This window comes from Copadichromis virginalis, linkage group LG17, assembly GCF_057382275.1.
Source record: "Copadichromis virginalis isolate Kocher_CV1m ecotype Utaka linkage group LG17, C_Virginalis_male_GT1.1, whole genome shotgun sequence".
Taxonomy (NCBI): domain Eukaryota; kingdom Metazoa; phylum Chordata; class Actinopteri; order Cichliformes; family Cichlidae; genus Copadichromis; species Copadichromis virginalis.
Window position 1 is genome coordinate 36,346,743 of NC_140634.1, and position 25,271 is coordinate 36,372,013.

Below are 25,271 nucleotides of genomic sequence, written 5' to 3' on the forward strand. Positions count from 1 at the left end.
AGATTTGCATTTTTCTCTCTTTTTCTGCGAAAGATTAAGTACCTGAGGTGGACTGAGTGTAAATAACCGCATCATCTTCTCCCTCGCAACATTTCGCTCCTGGGTTTTCTGTTGGGTTGATTTTTTTTCTTCTCCTTTTTCTTCTTCCTCTTTCTCTCCCGCAGCACGGCAAAATTCTTGATGAGATTCTTGATGAGTTATTGATGAGAAAACGTAAAGTGATTTTTAGTGACAGTGCATAGCTCCCCTGTTATGCCCCCCCCGGAGCCGCCTTCTTTTTTTCTTTTTTTTTTTTCCTTTTTAACCTATTGATTTACCGAATCTCCAGCAACCAGCCCTCGCGCCTACTTTGCGAGGTTACATGTTCCCAGTCGGACTCTTTCTGTCTGCACAGGACCGAGGACGACAGCCACCTCCTGCTCTCCCTCTGACCATTTGCACACGTACACACACACTTTATTACCCCCAACCCTCTCAAAACCGCGACACCGCAGCAGAAGCCCTCTGGAGCCAGATGAAATACTGACTCCTGTGTTAGTGTGTGTTAGTGTGTACTCTGAGCTGCAGATGATCTGTGCGTGTGTGTTCTCTAATTAGTGTCAGGATGTTAAATTCAGCAGTATCTTCTCTTGGCTATCTGGCACTCAGGGCTCCTCTGGAGTGTTTGTGTTTATATTTTTTTTAATTTTTCGCCTGTTTTAAATATAAAAGCAAGCGCAACCTGTTTGTGTATCTGTGCGGGCCGTGTGACCAGTTTCCACTAATCAGAACAAAATTTGGCTCTGCCAGCACTGACAGGGGCTTTTGCCTCACGCCACTGCTGCGGTTTGTTTTGTGCTTTTTTTTTTTTCTTCTTCCTGTCTTCTTCTCTGGTGAGGGAAATCTCAGACAACTGCTAAATCAATGAGGCACGACACACTCCCTCACTGCAAATGAGCCAGCATCTCCTGCAAAAGCAAACACTCATTTGGAAACATTCTCCAAACGCAGAGCCTACAGTCCACCGTTGGATGTCTTGTTGTTGTTCTTTAACTTTTACATCACTGCTTTCCAATTAGAATACTGTTGTTTTAAAGTAGCCTCGGTGGGCTTGTTATCATTGGTTCGCGTTATCACCTCTGTAAGTTTGCTTTTGCAACGTGTGTGTGTGTCTGTGTGTGTTGGGGGGGTGGGTAATGAATCGTTTTGCTTTCCAAGATCACATAATTTTCCCTCTGAGGTGCTCGCGGAGCAGTCAGATGCTAATTTGGATGTCTGTGATCACTTTTTTCCAGCTTGCTGCAGCAACTATCACCCTGGTGACAGACACCGGCGGTCCCGTGGGTGATAGCACTGTGTCTTTGATACGCCATCGCACAAGTAAACAGCCACTAATCTCGGAGGAACAGAGTGGTGATTTGTGAAGTGCAACCATCGCGTCTGTCATTCGCGGTATGGGAGGCCACGCGTGCCATTTAATCATAACGAGCAAACTCGCGGTTAACCCATCAGCCTTCCACCTTTGTACGACTTCCTCTTTCTTTTGTTGACCCTTACCTCGTCGTGCTTAATTGCGTTTCGTAGCGGAAGACTCGCAGCCTTGGTAGATTGGTGTCGGCGGGGAAGTTTCTATCTTGGCTCAGTCAGCGGGGTAGCTGCACTGAGAACGGCTGCCAAGACATCTGGATCTTAATGGACCCTCATCAGCATCACTATTGCTCTGTGACAAGCTTGGAGCTTAACCCCAGGACTCATAAAGACTTAGCAAAATGCAGAAAATATTTCAAACCCACATACCTGATGGTGCATAGATTATTCATTTCAGCTTGATAATGGACCCTTCTGGACAAGCTCAATGAGGGTTTTTTTCCATCTCTTATCTCAGTTGTACAAGTACATAGCTTGAGGTTTTCAGAATTCTCCAAAACGAAATAAAATGTGGCGTTTTTTGCAAATGTGGCAGAGCTGCAGCCGAATTGCAGGTAAAGTTCCAGTGAACTTAAAATCTCTTCAGCTCAAGGTTTGCTTGTTTAAGAGTCTCAATGTCACATGGAGGAGTTTGAATATTGCAGAGACAGCAGAAGAAGTTAAGCAAAAGCACAAATGGACAAAAGCAAACTGATAACCTCACACTTTTAAAAGATTACCTTCGACCGCTTGAGGCGGGGTTGTGAAAAAAGTTTTTTTTTTTTTTCTCATTCACCACCACTTGATTTTTTTAGTTTTTTGCTGCTAACTCACCATTTCCCTCCATCAACATGACACATTTAATTCCAAGTGGAGTGCACTTAAATAAAAGTGAGTGTGGTTATTTGGAGCATACAGCACCGGCAGCTTTGGAGCTCTGTAGTGTGGTTCAGCAGTGCAATGGATTACTACACATTTGGCAACCTCATATGGAATACTGGAAACCAAGTCAAGTTTTTAAAGGTTTTAAGGAGAAAGATGCTGACATCCAGCAATCAAAAGTTAGAAATGTGCAACTGAATGAAACTCGCTGAACTCACTGTTGACCTTGGTAGCAAAGATTCTTTTCAAACACAACAAATGCCAGCTTCCTAGTGTGTAAACCTATTTGATGTCCAGTTGCGCTTGTGTGGAAATGGAGCAGGTGTGTCAGGTGAGGAGCTGGAGAGGAGAAGTGGCCCATCTCCTGCACGCTCTACCAAAGTAATTCCAGGAGTAATTCTGGAAATTTGGACGAATTTATGCTTAGGTGTCCAAACTTCATTGGAGAAGACTGCCATGCGTAAAGTTCACGTAACTCTGAGTTAAAGGCAGTATATCTCTCTGCTGCATTGATATGAAACTGAACTCTTCTGCAAAGGTGTGTTTAAAGTGAAAAGTACTGTTTGGGTTGCGTGCCTCTTACGATCACAAAAGGGTAATTATGGTTGTTTTGCATTACAGGTAATGCAAATCAACAGTAATCGCACAATTTAATAGTGTTTACATGTAAGTTTACTTTGCAAGTGTCACAGAACAATTTGCAGCTTAAGCTGCTTTGTGCCCACAGTTTTGCAATCAGACTGCATGTAACACCTAACACACTTATATAAAGCACCATATTTGCTGACTTCCAAGTTGGCTTGCAAACTGCAACCATAAACTGTATAGGTGCACTTCGCAGACGCACATATCTTTTAGTCAGCGCTGAGCAACAGACTGCTGAAACAGTTTTATCTTCTGTTGACACACGTGACGGTCAAAGTGGCTACACCCAAACTAAATCCAAACAGGTGGGTCATTTAAAAAAAAAATACACTGCCTTAAAGATGTTAAGAAGGGGAAAAGTGTATGTAAACGGGCTGCAAAGACGTTCTTTTTATAGCTAAAGTCGTGCACTTTAACATCAGTCTGTGTGGATTGACTCACCTTTGGAGCCAGCCTCAAGTGGCCATCAGAGGAACTGCAGCTTGAGGAGTAACATCTGTGTATGAATGACTTCACCTCATCTAGTCTGTTCTTACTTGTAAACCTAAATGTGTTGATGTTGGTTTCAGATGACAGCAGTGACTGGAATGAGATCCATGGAAAGTTTATTGCCATTAACGCAGCCAACATGAGCTGCGCTTGTCCTCGAAGTCCAAAAGGCCTGTCACCCTTCGCCCACCTCGCTGACGGCAATGCAGACCTGATCCTGGTGAGGAACTGCTCCCGCCTGGACTTCTTCAAACACCTTCTTCGACACACCAACAAAGACGATCAGGTGGGCGTACGCAGCTGCGCTGTGTGCAGTCAAATCTCAATGCACTTGCTATTACCGAATAGGCATGCAGCAGTTAAGATGCTTTTCCCCTAATATGCCTAAACTGTCGATAAATGTAAAGCGCGGGGCATGCTGTGCGTAATCTTACTGAATGGAAAAGACTGCAATTCGGATCCAGCAGGGATAACAGAAGGAATCTTCAGATAACAGTGAAGCAGTCCTCTGTCAATCATCGTGTTAAACACTACGCACAGCATCGAGTTCAACATGATGACTTTCCAGTCTGTGCACAGATGGATTGAGTGTGTTGAGCCTGTAATCGAGTAAGCAGAAGGAAGAGTTTGCCCACTTGCTGTGCTAGCACCTCCCTTTGCTGACTCTGCTCAATTTCTCAACTCTGGTTCACTTTAGTTCAAATGCCTTAGCCCTTATGCCTTCCCACATATCATAAATAACCTCCACCCTAGTCCAGAGAGGCACCGGTAATCGCTGCATCAGGGATACACTGTATGGGAGAGCAGGCTCATACCAGACTAATGCCCTCACAGGATAGCACAAGTATTACCAGGGGTAGTCTAGTGATTAGTAATAATTACCTCAGGAAGGACCACAGGAAGTTTATCCCATTCAGAGGGATCTCAAGTAATTTTATCTGCACCGGCTTCCTTGGTAAAAGTGTGAATTTCCAGTGTTTTTAGCCCAAGCCGGCATCGTGAGGCGATTTCTAAATGTCAGATTTTCCTTTTCAGTTGTGCCCTGATATTTAAATCACAAAGGTAAAATATTACCTGTGATGTGGTTTGATTCGATGATTTGATAGATTTCCAGTTTTAAAGTTGACATTATACAGCGGCACAGAAAGGCAAACATTTCGATGATGATAAAGTAAAGAAAATGGTATTCAGAGCAGAGCGCAGAGGCGGGTGCTGTTACAGTGAAATTATCAAGCAAAGGGAAAGATTTTGCTGCTCCGAGTGACACGAAGCGTGTCTCCAGTCCCAATTAAATATTTTAGCATCTAGATGACTCAGAGAAATGTGCATGCACGACATAAAATTACCAGCCTTCACTGGCAATGCTGCTGAATGTAGGAATTAAAATGACTTTGACTGCTGAGGATTTCCCCTGAATGCTATAATCCAAACGCTGAGAGTCAAAAGCAAGATATTAGCAATGGGACACAGTTTGGTTCTGTTTATCTATTACCTCCGATTTGTCTGGGTCTAATTAGCAAACGGTAGCGCGATGCTCGATTGTCCCAATTTCCCAAATGGAGAAGTCGCTCTTTGTTTCTGTTTTCAACAACAAACAATGTAACTAATGAATATTTATTTGTCAATCAGAAACTTTTCCAAACAATCAGCAACTATCAATTCTAATCAAATACCACTATTACCAAGAGTACCACAGTGTCTTAATTTAAAAAAATAATTATCATTAAAAACATTGAATATATGGTACTAATAAGATGGCCATTATTATTCCATGAGCTGGGGAATTCAGTTTGAATGACTGTGCAACTAATGCCGCTCCGTTTTTATTCACGGATCATTCAATCACCTTTACAAAGTAAAGGTACAAAACAAACAGAATTTTCACTTCGTTTTAATTATTAATGAAATGATACATGATGTTTATTTAGCAGTTTTCAACATTTCCCTCCCTTTTAATGTTTGCAAATCAAGCAACTGGTTTGTTTTACATGATTACACAGAATGTTTTAAATTCTGTGTTTAATGATAACTCGAACTAAATTAGAGTGTGTTGCATACGGGCAACACACATTGAATGGCACATAAGGGAAATTTTAAAAACATAGAGACATTAATAACTGCTGTGTGTGTGTGATGGAGTTTGCACATTTTTTCTGGGGGGTTAGTTTGTTTGCCCGTCTGTTAAGGAGGTACGGGTACATACAGGTCCATATATATACACACACACATGCTACGATCATCGTAGTAAGTAGATGTTGACATAGAAGTATGTTTCAGAGAGCATGTTAGCCCTGGCTATTTGAGCTTGATAAGCTAGCATTGCTGTTTAAAGCTTGTTTTATATTACACACTCACTTGTCACAGCTGTGTAAGGAAAAGAAAAGAAGTCTCGTTAACCACCGTCCAGGAATCGCAGATGTCTGAATGTGATAATGGCAACGAAAAATGATGACATGCTGCATCTCTAGGCTGTCTTTGCCGCTTTACTTGCGGCACAGAACAGGAGACGAGTATGAGTAGGGTGATCGGGACTTTGCGTCAGAGTTCAGCTAATATCAGCATCACTGTCCAGCCAAGCAGAGAGAAACAAGGAGTGAGAAGCCACTAAGCGTATTCATGGCCTTGTCAGAAAGCCTTTTAGGCAGACCATCCAGCATGAATGCAAAGCGGCTGCAGTCATAAAGCGGGTCTGATGTGAAATAAATGGCTTTCACTCCACTTTCAGGATGAGAGAGGGTCAGAAAGAGAGGGGAGGAAGGTACAGAAAGAAAGCAAGACAAAACAGAGAGGAGTTTAGAGAGAAAGTGGCACCCTGTGAAGTTTAAGAAAATAGGTTCAGCTCTGTCCGTGCGCTTTCTGCAACACTGACGGAGATGAAAGGGGATTTTTGACAAAATAATTTCTTTTCATCTTTCTTTTCTCTTTTCCTTCACTCCTCCTTCATGCACTTGCATGTTATCTGACCCGCATCTCTCCCTTTTGCCTGTTTACATCTGTCACTGGAAAAAGAAGGAAAAACGGCCCACATGTTGATATAAGGACGTTCCGTAAGAAGACAGTAGGAAAAATACAATGTTTACTCTACACACAAGGAGCCTGTAAACTAAATTTAAGTGTAATTTTTCAGGAAAATGGGATTCTCTGATCACTGGATGGGGCTGTGGCTCAGGTGGTAGAATAATAATAATGTATACTTTATTGATCCCTGTGGGGAAATTCCTCCCTGCATTTAACCCATTCACTCAGTGAAGCAGTGGGCAGCAATTGGGCGCCGGGGAGCAGTGTGTAGGGACGGCATCTTGCTCAGGGGTGCCTCAGGGTAGCCGTTCAGTGGATTTGAACCCCCGATCTTCCAATCATGGGGCCACCACTCTACCTACTGAGCTATCCCTGCCTTGAATGGGGCACCTACCAATCAGAATGTCAGTGGTTTGATCCCCAGCTCCTCCAGTATGCATGTTGAACTAGATGGTGAACTCCAAGTTTCTCCTGATGGATCCATCAGTTTGAGAAATCTTCAGGAAACAGAAGTTTTGGTTTGGGGCAGCGTAGACAGAGATCAACGAGGACCTTGACAAAGTCATGGGACCCGTCTGCGTTCCCACTACCACACTTGCCCAGGTTCCTGCAGTGATGGGCACCTGCTGGGCTTTGAAAGATCGCAGGGGTATTTTAGAAAAGTGAAACAGCATAAAGGGCCTTTCATGGGTTTTTATACAGAAACGAATCCTGTTTCTCATTCGCAGGTCGTAAGGTCAGTGTACAATCCACTGTTTTGTCTGCACTTGATTACTGTGATATTGTTTGTATGCATGCTTCTTATCCACCTGGAAGCCTCGATTCTGTGTGTCACGGTCCATCACGATTTATTACAGGCGATTCTTTTCTTACTCGCTGTGGCATCGTGTATGGAAAAGTGGGGGGGTCCTCTCTATCATGTTTATTTACAAGGCCCTGCTGCAAAGACTGCCTGCTTGCCTCTGCTCCTTAATCAAATTTAAAGACGGTGCTTAGAATATCGGGTCACAGGACACTTTAACTTGAGCTGTGCGTGTTATTCATGCCGAACTTGAAAAAACTGGATTTAAATACTTCGCTATAATTGAGGAAAACAAAGCAGTCTCTGGGATATTTCAACGTTGTTCTTGATTTGTGATCACTCATAAAGTGCAGTTTTGATATATAGCTGGAAAAAGAGATTGCAATATCAGTGAGACTGTTCAAATAAAGGATTTAATAATAACGACAATGATAATGTACAACACAACAGCGGCATTGTTTCCTGGGGTTTGTGTTGCATATGAATGGTTTGTACATTTGCACAGCAAATGGAAATGAAGAATGACAGGGAGCGTGTGTCTTATAGTACACATAAAGAAATGAGCAGGCGGGGGAAAAAATGACAGCACAACACAAATCTAACAGTCAGTGAAGTGCAAACAGCTTCCTGTATGACTGGGGAAATATGGTGCACAAAATGAGGTCATGCAGAGGTCAGAAGATGCACAAGAACCTGCAATGTGACTACACTGTCCAAAACATGAACTAGTTGTCGTTATTTTGAGCAAACTGAGATTAAAACGACGATCATACGCGTGATTGGCACATCCATAATATTATAACAGCACCTGAGCTGCAGTGAATGTGGGGGAAAGTGTGGATGCCCCACATATGCAAGGTCTCTACAACCTCTTTGAACGACCAGGCTAATGTGTCATAAGCATTTCTTTGTCTGTTTAGTGTTCTGTTAAATTTTGATCACTGTAGACAGGAGTTATGAGGATTTTTTTTTTTTTTATTATGATGTACTGTAACAGTGAGAACAGTGTTTAACAGTTGTTATGGTTACAGATGGTTGTGTAGTAAAACAGCTTAAGATTGTTCATGCCATTGTTTTTTAACTTCCAATAAAATGTCAGTAAATCATTATGGCTATAATGTTATCATGTGTTAGGAAAAACGGGACATGTGATAGTAGATGTGCTTGCTCTGTGAAACTTTAATAATAATAGTAATAATAGTAATACATATTATTTGAGGGTGCCTTTCAAAAACCTAAGGTCACCTTACAAAAGAACAAAATTAATAAAAGGAGCAACAGTCATAAAATACATAAAATAAGTTAAAATTGCAAAACAGAACTTGACAACAGATAAAATCAGCACTAAAGCGAATAAGCCAGTTTGAACAGATGTTTTGAGCTGTGACTTAAATGCAGGAAGAGAGTTTATATTTCTTATTGCTGGAGGAAGAGATTTCCAGAGCCAAGGAGCAGAGCGACTGAAGGCTCCGTTCCCCATAATCAAGGGTTAATCATTCATTTATTGTTGTTAGACAAGCATTTATACATTATATATTGAGCTGTAGTTCAAAATTTGGTGGAGACACTTATTATGAGGAAATTCTAATTAGAAATTCTTTTCTAAAATGCTGTTTTCCATCCTCACTGTTCAGTACGTCTTATTTCCTTGTGACTCTGAATGAAGAAACGTTGATTTAGTCGAGCACTAAAACAAAGATGAGCTCTTGTGTCGGCTCTCAAGCTGCTCACTTTGAAACCTTTACAGGTGATCCGGGAGCATAACATCTGCAGCATCTGTGAGAACATCTGTTCCTTTGTCTATCTTATCTGTCCGTCTTCTCCCCTTTCATCATTTCTCATGTGGGTCTGCCTTTCTCCCCCAGTTTGACCACCCTTTTGTAGAGGTCCACCGGGTGAGGAAGTTTCGCTTCGAGCCAGAGCGCCACATACTGGTTTCACTGGAAGACCTGAGCGAGCCTGCAACAAAGACTGGCTACAGCACTCCCCTCGGCAGCTGGAGCTGCGATGGGGAGATCCTGCCTGAGGTTGCCATTCAAGTCAGGTAAATGACAACAGAATCATGTGTGACTGCACAGACAATTGTGCGACGTACGCTACGAGGCATCATAAGAGATTCAACCAAGGTCTTACTTGTAGAAATACTGCATTTGGCTCAGGTGAAGAATGATGTCATCCAGGTCATGGTAGTCTTAATCTCAGACTCTCAGGGCAGCGTTATAGGTGGCACCTATAATGTTGACACCCCTTCCGAGACTCAAATGATTACAAGGTGGGTCATTAACTCTGAGGACCACCTCCAAGGGGAAAATCCCACTAGGGGTTAAATACCTGGGAATATCCGGACCAAAGAAACCTCTGTGGTAAGAGGTTAAACCCCAAAAGGAAGACTTTCAGTACAGTTACATGGTCTACTTAGATGCATATTTGCATACTCGTATAAGATCCTCTGGGTGATTTATAGAAACATTTGGTGACTGCAGTGAACATGTGAAATTGCCTGGAATACACTAAGGTGTTTAAAAAAAATGAAAAAAGAAAAGAAATCTCTCAAACTTGGGGAAACAAACACTGGAAAAACAATAAAATGCATTTTTATTTATAAGTTGTGATGAATGTTTTGCTCATATATTAGACATTTTAATGCTTTTAAACTCTACTTTGCCTGGTAAAGAGGAGCAAACCTCGATAACTTCTTTTTACCGTCTTATGAAGCTTGTCACTAAAAATGAACTCTGTGCGGCGGAGCGGTAAAGACGGGCCTGGATCACTCGGCATAGATGACGACTGGCAAATGGTTCTGAATTGAAGCACATAATATTGTAGGAGCAGTATAATGGATGAAGTATTGAAATACGTGCAGGGCTCATACCTATTGCATCATCATGGCTGGATATTTGTGGTAAAGACTTTCCTTTTGGGTATTAAGCTGTAATCTTGGCTTAAATTGCCCCAAATGTTCCTGAGTATTATGTCTTAAAGCGTAAGTAGAAACAGATTATGTTCTGTATGCCTGACAACTCTGTATTCACAGTGCACTGAAGTAAAACTCAGATGTACAACTTTTAGCCGCTGCTTTGATCTAAACTGAAATCGTAGAAAAAAGCCTGTGGACTTGGGTGACCGTGACTTTGCCTTTTCGCCTTGGTCGTTTATGGCTTTGAAACACCTAAAGGTACTGGGTAGATGGCTGTGAAAAGCTGTTCAGACATGCATGTTCCTTGATCCCAATTACTTCTGTGAATCCTGGATTTTAGCCATTAAAGATCGAGACATTCAGATCAGCCTTAGATAACTGTTTTTAGTGAGAATTGTTAAACATTAGCATGGTTACATGCCAGAACAGGTCAGCAGACTGATGACCAGAGACCTAGAAGTGTCTAACAGTGCAAGCAAAGAATACCTTTGACTGGCATATTAGAGGGTGGGCAATATACAAAAGGTTTACCTAACTAACGAGATCCTCTAAATGTCCTCTAAAGAGCAGCTGCCGTTGACAAAGTGATGACTGCTTAAGTGGACTGAGTTTTAGGATGGTGAACATGGACCTTAGGTTCTAGTCACACAGGCATGGAGACCAGTTGGCAACCATCAGTCGGGAGAGTTTTCCTCAACTGTTTGCAAGTGGTTTCTGGAGTTAGCTGCAGTCACTTTAGTTAACATGGAAGATACCAAACTACTCGACAAGTAGAAAACTGGTTGGGGAATGCACATTTTTTCCTAGTTAGCGGAGATTGCCAGGGACTTACCAACTGGGCTCCAGGCTTAAGTCAGCGGCCCCCAAACTTTTTTGCGCCACAATATTTTCACGAGCTGGCCTTTAAGGAGTTGCGGATAAATACAACAAAATAAAACCAGTACCGGTACCAAAACAAAGAAAATGTATTCATAGCACAAGGGAAAAGACCCAGGGAAACTGAGTTAACGATAAAAACGATCAAAAATAACGAAAAAACCCTGAAAACCATCAATTTCACACCTGAGCCTCAACTCTCGTGACCCGGTACCAAACGACTCGCGGACCAGTATCGGTCCATGGCCCGCTGGCCTAAGTGACCGAAGACTTATTAGGCTGATAACATGTTCGCATGGCAATGCTAGCTTGGCTACAAGCTATCCAAACTTTTAATATCTGTCAGTGACCCATCTAGGGTTAGAGGTACAGGCAAAAGGAAGGGTTTTTAGCAAAGAAACTATAATGCCCAAATCTACAGTTTTACTATTTTGGCTAAATAATTCTAGTGGTCTGCTAGATGCTAAGGAGTTATATGAGAAAACTTGAATTTGGAAAGAAAAAGCAGGAAAAAACATGTAGAGGATTTAAAGATCTAACAACGACAATACTCTGTGTAGCTAAATTGTCTATAAAAGAAGGGCTGGTGATAAAGATGTCCTCCTGTGTGGCGAGACAGAAGCGAGAGCAGCAGTGCCATTAGCACCACTAGTGTCCAATAGTTTCTGGTCAGGAGAGTCTTTCACTGTTCCCCGCTGTACAATCTTGGCAACTCAATGGAATTAGCCCCCCTCATTATTCTGGCCCTGTCCACACTTCAGCTTTCCCCGCTATCAGATCTCTATACAGCCGGCGTGGCACTGCTTGACGCATCATTTATTTCATGCTCCATTGTACTTTGCCAATGATGCATGGCGCTGTAATGTTGCTAATTTAACGGCCCTCCCCATGTTAAAAGGCTACTCCCCTTTAATTAAAGCAGAAGTCCGTCCTTTTATTGCCTCTTCCTCGCCACTAATCGTTCTTGGAGTGAGCCAGCCAGAGTGCTGCTTGGATAATAAATGGTAATAGCCCGGGTGCGACGGAAGGAAAGTTGGAGGGGGAAAAAAAGAGTGCGATGTAGGAAGTACATCTTTAGCGAAAGTTAAACTGAAGGCACAACTGTGATAAAGACAAATACTTACAAACAAGCTAAGGTACCTTTTTATGTAATTACAACCTGAAGATGCCTCTGCTTGATTTTGTGTTTTCATTTCATGTATAAATAGAATCTAGAGATAAAGCATTATATTAACTGCTGCTTACGCCCCCAAGAAAACAGCAGGTGTTCTGACATAAATATAGGTATTTAGGGGAAAAAAAGGCACAGGTAGTAATTAAGATTGTACAACACACTGGCCATTTTACAGCTTTTTTTTTTTTTGTGCATATACTCCATCTGTTATAGGCGGCACTTTAAAGGTTTCTGCATGTCAGACTGTCTCTTTCAAGTTTGCGTGTCGAGTCCTAACACAGGGGTGCCGTTCCGTTGCTTCTGCGGCCACATGGGCAGTAAAGTCTCACAGAAAAGAACATAGTCATTAAGTTGATGGTTTGTTATTCAGGCTAAATGGTGCATTTTGTGTGTGTCTTTATCTCTGCAGTGTCCAGTGCCAGTTGATCAGGCTGTTTGCCCGTGGTATTGAGGAACAGCAGCAGCAGCAGTGTGTGTCGGACGACCCGTGTACCCTCAGTGCCTTGGAGCCAACCACAGACTAGTCAGTGGATTGAGAGCTGAAGAGGACATTTAACTGTTCAAAAACAACTTAGTTGAACTTGGCACAGTTTCCTGGAAAAACACATTCGTCATATCAGTTTAAATCCTAAATGCTGATGTCTCCGTGCCTCCTATCCATGCAAAAAAAAAAGGGGGGAATGAAATTTAACCCTGGAGAACCCATGGGGTCAAATTTGACCCCATGGTTTCCCTAGAAAACCAATGGGGTCGGCTCTGACCCCATTGGTTATTTGAAAAATGCAAAGCTAAAAAGCACTTCAGCATCCCATTATGAGGATGGAACATTTAAATCCAAGGAAAAGTTTCATCACAAGTCAACTAGTCATTTCCCCTTTGACATTTGGGGCTTTTCAGGTACAAAATTGCCTCATAGAGCTTGAAGTAAGCAGAGATATAATGTGCCTACTGCTGCCACATTGAAACCCAAAATGTCAGGTTTTGTATTTGTACTTTTTGGGAAATTAAGATGTCTAAGCTCAAAGGATCTGAAGCAGGGGAGTCCACACAGACACACGCACAAACAGATGAAACTGGACTTAACTATCCCAGAAGGTCTTTACCCTGCCATGAAGGAGAATATAAATGGGATTTCTCCCTACACAGCATGGACAGAGAGCCAAGGAGATGCAGCTCTGTAAGAAGGATGAAGAATAATCCCTGTGAAGTACATTGATAAACTGAAAAGAGTAGAGAAAAAAGTAGCAAGGCTAAAAGGAAAAAACAAATCTCTCCTTTTAGGGGGAAAAGGGGGAAAAAATCATTTCATCTGTGACCCAGGTGGAAGCAGATATGAGCCAGGGGCACTAATGAAAAGGACTGAGTACCCTGCTAATACACTAACAGGACCCCGGTGACTGCTGGGTGATAAGGCAAAGTGGTTGCTAAGTGATTTGGTGTGTTTGAGCACCGCTGCGCTGCACCTGTGGCTCTGAGTTCTGCTCGTCTCTGGCTAAACTACCAACAGTTTAATCATCACCTGGGATTAGCTAAAATTATCCATTGTTAACATCATTAGAGATAATGTATTGCTTTGCTTTGAAATTGCTCTTATTCAGCTTTTTCCTTTTTTTTTCTTTTTTTTTTCTTTTTGTTTGAGGTCAAGCTGGTCTTGATATCACAGGAGAACGGTCGCCAGCAAATAAGAAGCTTTTATTTTTACAGTGATTATATAAAACTGTGTGTATGGTAATAATACATGAGGGTCCATGTATATGTGATTAAAGTAAAAGTGGGTTTTCTGCAGGTCCTTCGGGATTCGTGCATATGTGTGTGAAGATGCCAGTGATGATGATAATTTGGATTTTATTACTTAGGGGCTCATAGCTGCCATTTTTCAGATGGTGTCTCACCATAGTTGAGATGCTTCAGATTTGTTGTTACTGAGGTTTTTGCAGACACATGATCACTAACAGTGGGATGTTTGTTTGTCCCCCATTTTGGATGTGTGACATTTATGGTTACAACATAGGGTCAAACGAATAAAGCCTTAGTCACACAGACCAGGAGATCAGTTAGTGACACCCTGGAAACCACCAGTCACTAGGGAAGATATCCCTGACCAGCTGGATAAAACCTCCTTAGCAGTGCTTTGATAGGTAGAAGATATCGTTCACCGGTAATTTGCATGGAATATGCAAGTTTGCCAACTACTCTCCAAGCGGTAGTAAGGCCGTTAAAAGTATGATACGAACCGAAATTGAAGCTGTTGACCTTGTAAAGAAAATCTGCACTTAATTAAATGTGTTTGCTGTAGCACTGAGGCACTTTTACTATGAAGGCAAATATTTTGTTTCTGGTTTGCTTTGCACTTTTGCGAGTTTTGTCGCTTGGCTAGCAGTGAGTTAATATTTATTTTTAAAAAAAAAAAGCTGGCATCATGAAAAGTACAGGCTTGCAACCAAAGAAAATCACTGCTAAAAAGCTCTTGGTTGCCCTCTTTGCAACCAGTTACAAACTATAGCAACTATACGCTAAACTTTTTACTCAGAGATTGGTGGCTGTATCATGTCCACTATGGTAGACCACAGAGAAATATGTGCAGGATGTCTTGTGAGAAATTTTTATAGATGACCAAACGCACAAATGTAACTAATGCAATAATTGGTACCTTTTTTCTGTCAGACATCTTGAAACACATGAACATTTTAGCTTTTAAAAAGCTTTATTTAACATTATTTTTCATTAATGAGCATTAATTTTGTGTATGTAATGTTCATACAGTATAATTTCAGAAAGATAATATAAAACAAAATTAAATCCCTTTTTAATTTTGTGATGGGAATCTAAAAAGGTAACAAGCCATGGAAGTTAAATCCAAGTTAAACTTTTTAAACCTTTATTTACATTTTTCCACCAATGCTTTTCCTGGTGTTTGGTCCAATTTCTGTGTGCTTACAATTGCATTTTGATTAACTGTCATATCCAGAGTCAAAGGTTAACGCTCGCTATCTTTTCAGATTATCAATCTGATGCTAAATGAATTAGTTCGCCATCTTAGCTGCTGTTGTCACGTAGAAACTTAAGCACTCTTTATGCAAAGAGAGAGTCAAGCGCAAGACTTTGAAACAGAGCAAAATCTTGTAAAACCATAAATGATGCTACTTTCCAACAGTTATAAAGTAGTTGATGTGAGAACAAGCGCCCTTTCATGTTGGCTCTATGCAGCTGGCTGCTCAAGTGCTCACAACTAAAAACAAAGAGATGGTAACATCACACATTACTGGTTACTTGTTGGTTAAACTATTAAATGTAGTTTTAAAAAAAAGAAGGTTTTTGCAACTTTGTCTGGGAATTTTATTGGGATAAAACCACCACTGTGCACTTACATTAGGGCTTCTTTCTATTGCCTTGCTTAGCTGCCTTCTTTTCATGGGTCCAGTTAGATGATGGCTCTTTAATCAGACTATTGCACTGTCTGCAGGCAATGAAACTGTTTTTTTAGTGGAACCCACTAGTGTATGATAAAGATGTAAACTAAATCAAAATATAAAGTTAATTTAATTTTGACTCTTCATACTTTAGTACACACTGTACACAAAACAAGCTGTGATGTAACTAGATATGTTTTATATAACGAAGAACTGCAATAAAGTTGTTTTGAAATCAGATTTTTGAACTCATGGTGCGTCTGATGCCAGTGGTGTTTTATTCCTTTCTTTTTCTACTTCTTAAAGACACACTCTCTCCCACGCATGCACACAAAGGTCAGCGGTCTCCTATTCTGGCTTTCTTACTCTCACTCTTTACCTGTCTCCCTGTATGAGTGGGATTTAATAGGGTGCTGTGATGTGAGTGAGATGTTTCATTAAAGAACATCAGACATCAAAGGTCTCTGCTGATGGAGTGGTATTTCAAGCTGTGCTCATTCTGCCCACAGACTGGATCTTGTTTCTTTTTTGACACAGAGATAGGCAAGTATGGAAATCTAAATTTGGAAAGTAATGTCAGTTAAAATTTCTCACCCTGGGTATGAGTGCAAGTCCACAAATCAAACTTGTCTCAGGTAAAACAGGTTGTAGCAATAGCATGTAATGGATTTATTCGTATTGGGCCCTAGTTTGCTGCTTTTTAAAACTATTCAGGCCGTGCACCGGCTGAATGTGCTACACCAAAGGTCGAAGGTGCTTGTGCCAATCAGCAGTTATTTCAATGGTGTGAAACAGCACAAAGTAAAGTAGATATTATATGGAATCTGGAGGGATATACAGTTTACTACTGTGCTTGCAAAGTACTCACAACAGTTAGATAAAGAAGCTATATTGGTGTGGCAGTGGCTGAGATATGAGATGTGACCTTTAGTTCCCTATATCTGTCAAGCTTTAAAGGCACCACTTCCCATGATACAAATTGTTATTGTCTTTGGTGAAACCCTCCATGACGAGTAAACAATGCTTTCAAATTCCATCATTGATTTTATAATGCCGACTCCAAACCCATTGACATTATCAGGGTTTTCTTCTTGTCGACCTAAAACTCACACCAGGGCACAAAAAACAACTTTTGGCTAGAGTTTTAAAGTTAAATTAAAAAAGTTAAAAGTAAACACATCTTAATGGGATAAAGCCCCTTTTAAATTAAAGCTCTAATAATCAATTAACCCCTTCTAATTTGGTGATTACCAAAATGGAGCAACATGGTAACTACTACTGTGCAAAAGTTTCAAGCAACCCCTCATTTCTTTATACTTTACTTTGGAAAATGGGAAATAAGTGCAGCGATTTATAGGAACATGCAAAACACTATTTAAATGTAAAAAGAGTTTTTGCAATTCTAATAAGTCTGAAAGTCAATAATTGGTAAAATGAACTTTATACTTCAACACAGATAGCCTTAGCTGTCTTAGGCAATCTTGTCATGTCTCTAAATAGTCTTCAGGAATAGTTCTCTGGGCTTCTTGAAGGACATTCAAAGCTTCTTGTTTGGTTGTGCCCTGCCTTTTCATCTACCACACACCTTCAACCGGGACCATTTCTGATGAGGCTTCAGTGAACAGCAGATTAATTAAGTGAAGGTCCAGATGCATCTCGCATGTCCTTTGCTGCATTTTTCCCTTCTTCTTATGGCTTCTTATGACTTGCAGATACTGTTCATCTGCTCTAGATATTATTTTTGGGGGCCTAACACTTGTCACTTTTTTCCTCTGCTTGTCCAGTTTCCTCAAATTTTTTAAGACCACACTGCACCTGACACTGAAAAGACCCTGGCAAATGGCTAATAGGAATCACATCGTTGGTGCACAGTAACCATTTTATGCTTGTCAACATGATTTGGCATTTTTCATAGATTCAAGCAAAGACAGTCAAACAAATGTGTTTTTGCGACAGGCTGCTAGTAATAACATCGCCTAAAGATACAATTTAAAACTGGTTCTTTGCAAAGTGTAGACGCAGCACTGGTTCATTCCTTGAGTTAGCTCCGTTTTTAATCCCTGAACAAGTGGCTTAGCAAAAATATTCCTCTGAAAATGGTCAGCTACAAGGACTGGATCACAAATGTGTGCAAAAAGTAGCCAATGTCCAAAGAAAACTTTCAGGAAGCCTGGAGAAATATTGCTGAAGACTACTTTAAAACATGACTAGAAAGTCTTGTAAGGAAGCAAAATCTAAGGAAATTAAGGATTTATTTTTTTCTTACTGTCAGTAGGTGCCATTTCTGACAGTATCTCTTCTGAAACTGCACTCAAAATGACATAAAACAAACTGTCTAACTGAGAGGAAATTCATTTGTCTGTGTTCAAGTGTTCAAAAATATTAGCTTATTAACTTTTTTTTTTAACAATAAAAAAGTTACAAGTATGGTCCCTGAAGTTTTCACACTGTTATTCAAGTCCATGTAAATTTCCAGGGTTTGTGTGCAGGATTACATCCAAAACCTTGCTGATTTGTCACCAGGGAGCAGAAAGCCAGAGTGTAAAAGACTGCAGTGTGGTGTACTGCGGTGCAGTCTTGGCGGTACACCTTCCACATGGGAAAACTAAAAGGTCACCAGTGTTACTTGTTTCTTTCATCCATGAAATTTTAAAAGTTATCTCCTGCTAACACCTCTGCCAAAATGTTACTTTGCCAAGCTGCTCGTCTAAGCAGGTATTGTGGAATGTGACTATCTGACAGGCTGGCTTCAAAATGATTTAGGGTTGCCAACTCCCTGAAAAATAAATAAGGGACACCTCGTGGCCAGGGCCGGGCGACCCAGTTGTCTTCACCCTTCCCAGTGTGGTGAATTTTCTAGCTCTTTTTTTGTGTGTGAAATTATTTTTTTTAACCCTTTGACTTGAATTTGATTTAAGTAGATGTGTATTCTTTGTGATATGAACACATGTGAAACAAATGATCATTTAGCCATTTATTTTTAGCTCAAAATGACAACATTAACACAATAAAACAGGTCTCCTTCTTAAACAGAAGCCTGTCATGCTTAACTTTTGAGAATATAAGTAAATCTTTCTTTAAAAGAACTCTGTCCTGCTTAACTTAAAATAATAGAAAACAATAGAAAGAAAAACATTCTTGTAACAGTGCACATTTAGTGCATTTAGTACAATCGGCTTCAGTTGAAATATTATTTCAGCTTTTCTAATGCTAATCAGCTGCTCCTGTTTGTAAACCCGCTTGTTCCCATGATTACGCATCATAACTCATCATCATTATTCATCTATGTATTACTTTTATGTATTAGTCATCAATTTGTTGTAATCATCCATCCTTGCAGTTGTTTATTACACAAAATAAATTATATTATCACACTTCTGGCCACATAGCGCTGATATTCACTGCACATGCCCATATTAACTTTTTCCAGCCAGGTGTTTTCCTTTTCCCATTCTTCCCTTTCTCTGAGGGGAACAAACATTGCTGCTCTAATGCTGGGCTTACACTGTGCGGTTTTTGGCCCATTTTGAGCCGATTTTTGACCGATTTTGGCCTTCATCGTGCGTCGTGTAGTATACGTGGGGTAACGAGAAGTGATTAACACCTCACGACCAGCTCCCGATCATCAATCGCTCGTGAGGGTCTCATCACAGCCGCTCACACTGCTCGCGCGCAAACACGTAAACGTTGGTGTAAAAGATGGAGCAGCACGGCTATGCAGCGTGTGATCTGGACACAAGCGATGGAGGCACAACTTGTAGAACTTTGGAAAGCTCATCCGAGCCTTTTCGATGTGGCATCACAAAATTATCACGACCACAACAACCGTGAAAATAGTTGGATCTACATCGCTGCTCAATCACAGCTGCCTGATCATGTTTTTCATTAGCAATTTAGCAAAGTTGATGGTGGTGGTGTGTGTGTCTGTGTGAGTGTAAGACGGAGAGAGAGAGAGCGCGACAGATTTTCTGTTATAACCTTCATGTTATGGAGGCACAGTGTGAGCACTCAGGTCGCATCAGAGCATCGGGCGGTATAGTGTGAGACCTGCATCGTGACCTACCAACTTCTAACCCCTGCGAGTCAATCGTGCAGTTTGAGCAGGAGCTGAATAACGTGACTGAAAAAATCGCACAGTGTCTGCCCAGCTTTAGGTGTACTGTCGTCCGAGACTTGCACCGCCGTGTCGGCGTTTGTTTCCCTGTTGGCCATGCTTCTTGTTGTGGTCATCTGTTGTCTTCCGGTATTTTCTCCGTAAGCGACCTTTCCTCGACCAATGAGATGAGCGGTAATCTGAATTGTCATACTCGAATTGTCATAAGTGTGCTGTCAGCTCATTGGTCACAAAGCAGGAGAGGGGCTGGGAATTATGTTTTCAAACAAAGCGTTAATTCCATAAACATTTATAGACTACTTTTGATTCTCACTGTATTACGGGACAAAGTGCGTCCCTTATTAGCTCAATACGGGACGTGTGCTTTTGTTTCGAAATACGGGACGATTCCGTATTTTAAGGGACGGTTGGCAACCCTAAAATGATTGTACATTACTCTAATACAAGAGCTAGCATGGCACTGAGACGAGACGGATTTTCCAGCCTGTCTTTTCCGCAGCGACAACCAAATTGTTTTCCCTCCTCCCGTCTTTCTTCCCTCATTTTCTTGCTTTGCTACTTCCTTATTGATTTATTCTCTATCTGCTTGTCCGCAGCCCACCGTGAGCCACTCTCTCATTCCCGCATCCCACCTGAGATGCAAGGTGAGACAAAACAGCCGCATAAACACCCTCTCTGCCACACAACAAATGCACACGCACATAAAAAGGCAGTCGGCTCTCCTCAATTTTCAGCAGTGTCCTTACCCAAAGTGGCCCCCTAAAACACCTCCCCCAGTGCTCTCATTCACACTCTGTGCCTCTCTCACCTTCACACACACGTCCACGCCCACCCTTGCATCAACAAGTCTCACCTTTTCTCCCTCCACATAAAGATTCACACTTATAGTGGGACAAAAGGGAACAGGAAAGCACATGCTTACGTCTTTTCTTTCATCCCCTGCCTCGGGACACCTAAAAAGGATGCTTTGGGCCTACATCAAGACTATTCCCTTTAATCGAGCCCTTTTCAACCTATTTGTCCAAGTATGACAGAATTCTGCATCTTAAAACATATATAAACACTTTTTTTGCAACCTTTGTTTTTGTTTCTTATGCACACAACAGGAACATCCAGTGTGCCAATGCAGACTGTTATGTGATCAAGGGAAGCAGAAAAGGTGATGCGGTGGCAGGCAGTGCGACCTCCACTAAAGGTTCTATCACAGTAATAAATACAGCATCAAAATCTTGATTAAAAAAAATCTTCTCACAGCAGGTCGTCTAACAAGAGACAAACAAAAGCGGAAATATTTGCTTGTGTGATGGCCTGAGGAGAATTAGGTGGGTGGTATGAAAGCGGCGTGAGTGAAAAAAAGAGTTAGAAGGACAGACGGAGCAGATACTGCAGGGGCGGTGGTCCAAAACAGCAGCAGCACCGTTCCCCACTTCTCTCTATATTGATTGGAATGAGCTCCCTGTGAGAGATCTAGAACAATGAGGCCATAACAGTCCATCTTCTCAGTCAGGAGCCACTACCGGCCTCTTATCTCTCACTCTCTGACCCACACACAAACATGCACACCGACACACAACCAGGCCTTTCCTTACACATTTCATCTCACCGATGCAGTCACCCACGTTAGAGGGTATACCTTTAAGCTGAAGACTACATTTTATTTCATTATTTAAAACAAATCTGTTTAGGTGATAAAGGACAATTTGACAATTCCAATCCAATTTGACCTTTTTTACTCTACAAAAAAGGTAGGGAAGTAACATTTCATATTCAATACTTACCAATGCTTTATGGGTCATTTAAGTCAGCGGTCCCCAACCCCCGGGCCACGAACTGGTACCGGTCCGTGAGCTGTTTGGTACTGGGCCATAAGAGTTGAGGCTTGGGTGTGAAATTTATGGTTTTCAGGGTTTTTATTGTTACTTTTTTATCGTTAACTTGGTTTCCCTGGGTCTTTTCCCGTGTGTTATTAATAATTCTTCTTTTTTTGAGTACTGGTACTGGTTTTATTTTGTTGTATTTATCCACGACACCTTAAAGGCCGGTCTGTGAAAATATTGTCTGACATAAACCGGTCCGTGGCGCAAAAATGCCATTGGCATTAATCCACCTCCATCCTAACACTTCAGTTCATCAGGAATTAAATGCAGGTGAAGCAGATTACATAAGTGAGTGGTTATTACACAAACGTAACATCTGAAAAAAAAGAACATAGTGAGTAATGGAGTGGAAAACTTCCCGCTGATTAAACAGCTGTGACGAGCAGCATACCATGATGGCTGGACTCATTCTTTGTTTTTCTTTTTTAGATCACTAATTTCTCGTGACTCTTTTGTATCTGCAATTTTAGCAGCGACAAGAAAAAGCTCAAAAACTTCAGCTTATCTTTTATTAGCTATGCAGCAAGCCTTTCGTCCTCATTATGTAAATTCTGAGTAAAAGCCAACACTCAAAGTGAGAGGTCCTTGAATCAGCATTATTACAGCAATTAACAAGGCCACACACCAAGCATCTTTTTAATCCTGCAAATTGTAATAATCCTCTCAAAGCAATGCTGTGATATGTAATTTACTCCACAATGCATTCCTTCTTTTGAGGAGAGGAAAAACTTTTTTTGAGGTTTTTTTTTTTTTAAGTGAGTTGAGTTTTCATTTGAACATGATGACAGTTTTCTGTATTTTGTAGTAACTACAGCATTTACACAGATGGAAATGATTCTGTTTCTTATTTAGGCTTTATCACAATCCTTGCTTTGTCTCTTGTCAGGCTATAATCATAAAAAAAAATGGATCATATTAAACATAACATGTCAAAAAAAGAAAAAAAAACTGCCTCTACTACTTAACTGATAGAGAAAATTAAGCAATTGAAAACTAATGACACCCATTTCAACTGTCATTAAATAGCTGTTATCATGTTGTTATTACTCCCATAAATATCACCAGTACGCAGCTTCCTGTCTCATAAACATGTCAGTGTGGCAAAATATGATGAAAGGAAGACAAACCAACAAGAAAGCTGCTCCTGAGTCTGACTCTATTGCTGCTGTCAGTATGTGACCTAACCACAGCTAATTGTTTTATAATGTGTTACGACCCGTCTAGGGACGATTAAAAGCTGCAGAGGGACGTAACAAATGGAAAACATTGTCTGGGAACAGAAAAAATATTTTAAAAACTGGTAATTGCTCAAAAAGGTTAATTACTAGAAAAGTATTAGTACTAGTACTAGTAATTAGTACTAGTATTAGAAAAATAATCAGCGACAAAGTCTAATTGAAATAAACATGAAAGCAAAACATCTCATTCTAACACAGAGTTTCCTGTTAGTGCCAATAGACAGGTTGATTCTTCCTGCCATATACAGCAGCGGTCCCCAACCCACCAGCCACAGACTGATACTGGTCCATGAGTCATTTGGTACTGGGCCGTGAGAGTTGAGGCTCGGGTGTGAAATTTATGGGTTTTAGGGTTTTTTAAACCTCAATTTTTAAAAAAAAAAAATCGTTTTCCTTGGGTCTTTTCACGTGTGTTATTAATAAATCTTCTTTTTTTTGGTACCGCTACTGGTTTTATTTTGTTGTATTTATCCGCGACACCTCAAAGGCTGGTCTGTGAAAATATTGTTGGACATAAACCGGCCCGTGGTGCAAAAAAGGTTGGGGACCACTGACATGCAGTACATTTAGCTTCGGTCCTGCTGAATAGTAGTTTGGTCATTTTCACACAATAACTGATGTTATACATGATCAACATACAGAACTACATTTCTGGTAATAAAGGGTAAATTACTTTAAAACGTTTCTAGGAGGCCCAGCCAGCACCCGAACAAAGGTCCATGTGAGGCTGGCTCTAAAAGCAAGCGCCCATGTAGAAATGTCCAGCTTTATGGCATTAAAGAAAGCAGATTTACAGCTTTGTACAAAGAACAGTTTTGCCCTTTGTGGATAGGATCCCCACGCTGCAGTATAAATTCACTGACAGTTATTGTATACAGTGTAGTATAGCTGAAGTGTTTATTAAAGAGCGCTCCCTATCTGTTTGGGGTAGAACAGCAAGCTCGATCTCTGTGTGGGTGCTTTGTTGTTAAGATTCCTCAGCTTGCAACAGTATTGTTAGAAATGCATTATCTAACCTACCTACCCTACCCTATCCTAAGATTCATTGCACAGTGGCAGTGGTGGATAACTTTTTCCAAAACTGGTGAACAGCTCAAGTGAAACAGCTGAGAAACAACATTAAGTACTGGGTTTTATCTCAACTAGTTATTTAGCGGTACATTTGTTAAAAAAAAAACTAAAAAAAACAAAGCCAAAATGACTGCAGGTGTCCATAAGTTGCGGTACTTCAGCATCTAGCTAGCCTTACAGAAGAAGAGCGAACATAAAGCGAGTGACTTTTTTAAATATCAGGTCATTTTAAATTCGACATTTCTATCAGCTCAACAAACATCAGCAAACACACAAACTGATGGTGTGCAGTTTGTGGCACAGTGTGTTGCTAGCTGAAAGTCCAGCTGCTGTATTTGACAGGGAGAGAAAAGAAAGAGCGCTAACTTCAGAGAGAGATGGAGAAAGATAAGACAGACAGGAAAGGAGAGGAAGAAGAGAGGTTAGATTTAAAGGTAAGTACTGCTCAGTGGTGTTTGATGAACTGGAAATTGAAAGCTTACATGTAAGCCCTCATGTTTTTAAATCAAATATTGGGTCTGTATGTGACATTATGTTTTTTCATATTGTGAAACAAGCTGCAAGCTGAGGTAGACTCACTTTGTTATTTAAAGGTTGCATGAAAAACCTCTGCAGGTTAGTGCAGGATAAATACGTTAGTTTGCTGTTCTGTGATGGATTTAAAGTAAAGAACCGTGTGTGACTGGTGCACAGTGGCTGTGGTTTCATGGTCACAGTAAGGTTACATCAAGCATAGCAGAGATTCATATGAATTTTAGCTGATGATGCTGAGATCCACTGACTGGATTCCACCTTCATAAAGACAGCATAAAGAGTGTACTGTCAGTGTAGAGGATGAAAAGCTCATGAAACATCTGCTCACATCTGGTTGAATTAAGTTGTATACATCCACAAAGAGCAGCAGGTCAGCTGATCACAGCCTGTACACTAAGAAAATCTACCGAGGCTCTCAAAATAGAAATTATTGTGAGTTATGATTCATTTCCTCACACTGAGCCATTACAACCAATTTTAGCCGCCCGTTGCTGAATCCCATTTTAACTCTTGTGTTACGTGTCTGCAGGCTGTTTTTTTTTTTTGGGGGGGGGGGGGGGTTGTACTGCACATTTGCACATTTTCCCTTTTAGAGTTAAAATCACCCTCTACAATGTGGGCAACAGAAAATACATATATATTTTCCATTTTCCTACTTTTTCCTCAGATTCCAGCTGAGTATAATTAGAATGGAAAAAAGTTTGTAAACCCATCTGATATTATTTTACGGTTCAGTTAGCTTTGCACAAGAATAGCTACTTTTACCTTCTTACTTTAAGTAAATTAAAACAATTCTGGCTTTATTTTGATAGATGCAGTTAAGAGTGACAGGAAAGCA

At 40.8% G+C, this 25,271-nt stretch overlaps 1 protein-coding gene across 1 annotated transcript in view; it reads left to right on the forward strand.

The window, feature by feature from the left end:
• cerk (ceramide kinase) overlaps window positions 1-15,839 on the forward strand; it is a 51,367-nt gene extending 35,528 nt beyond the window's left edge. The window contains exons 11-13 of the mRNA XM_085436965.1: window positions 3,483-3,688; window positions 9,088-9,266; window positions 12,599-15,839. Coding sequence (XP_085293091.1) covers window positions 3,483-3,688; window positions 9,088-9,266; window positions 12,599-12,713 — 500 coding nt within the window. The 3' untranslated portion in view covers window positions 12,714-15,839. The remainder of the gene's footprint in view (window positions 1-3,482; window positions 3,689-9,087; window positions 9,267-12,598) is intronic.
• Window positions 15,840-25,271: the final 9,432 nt, after the last annotated feature.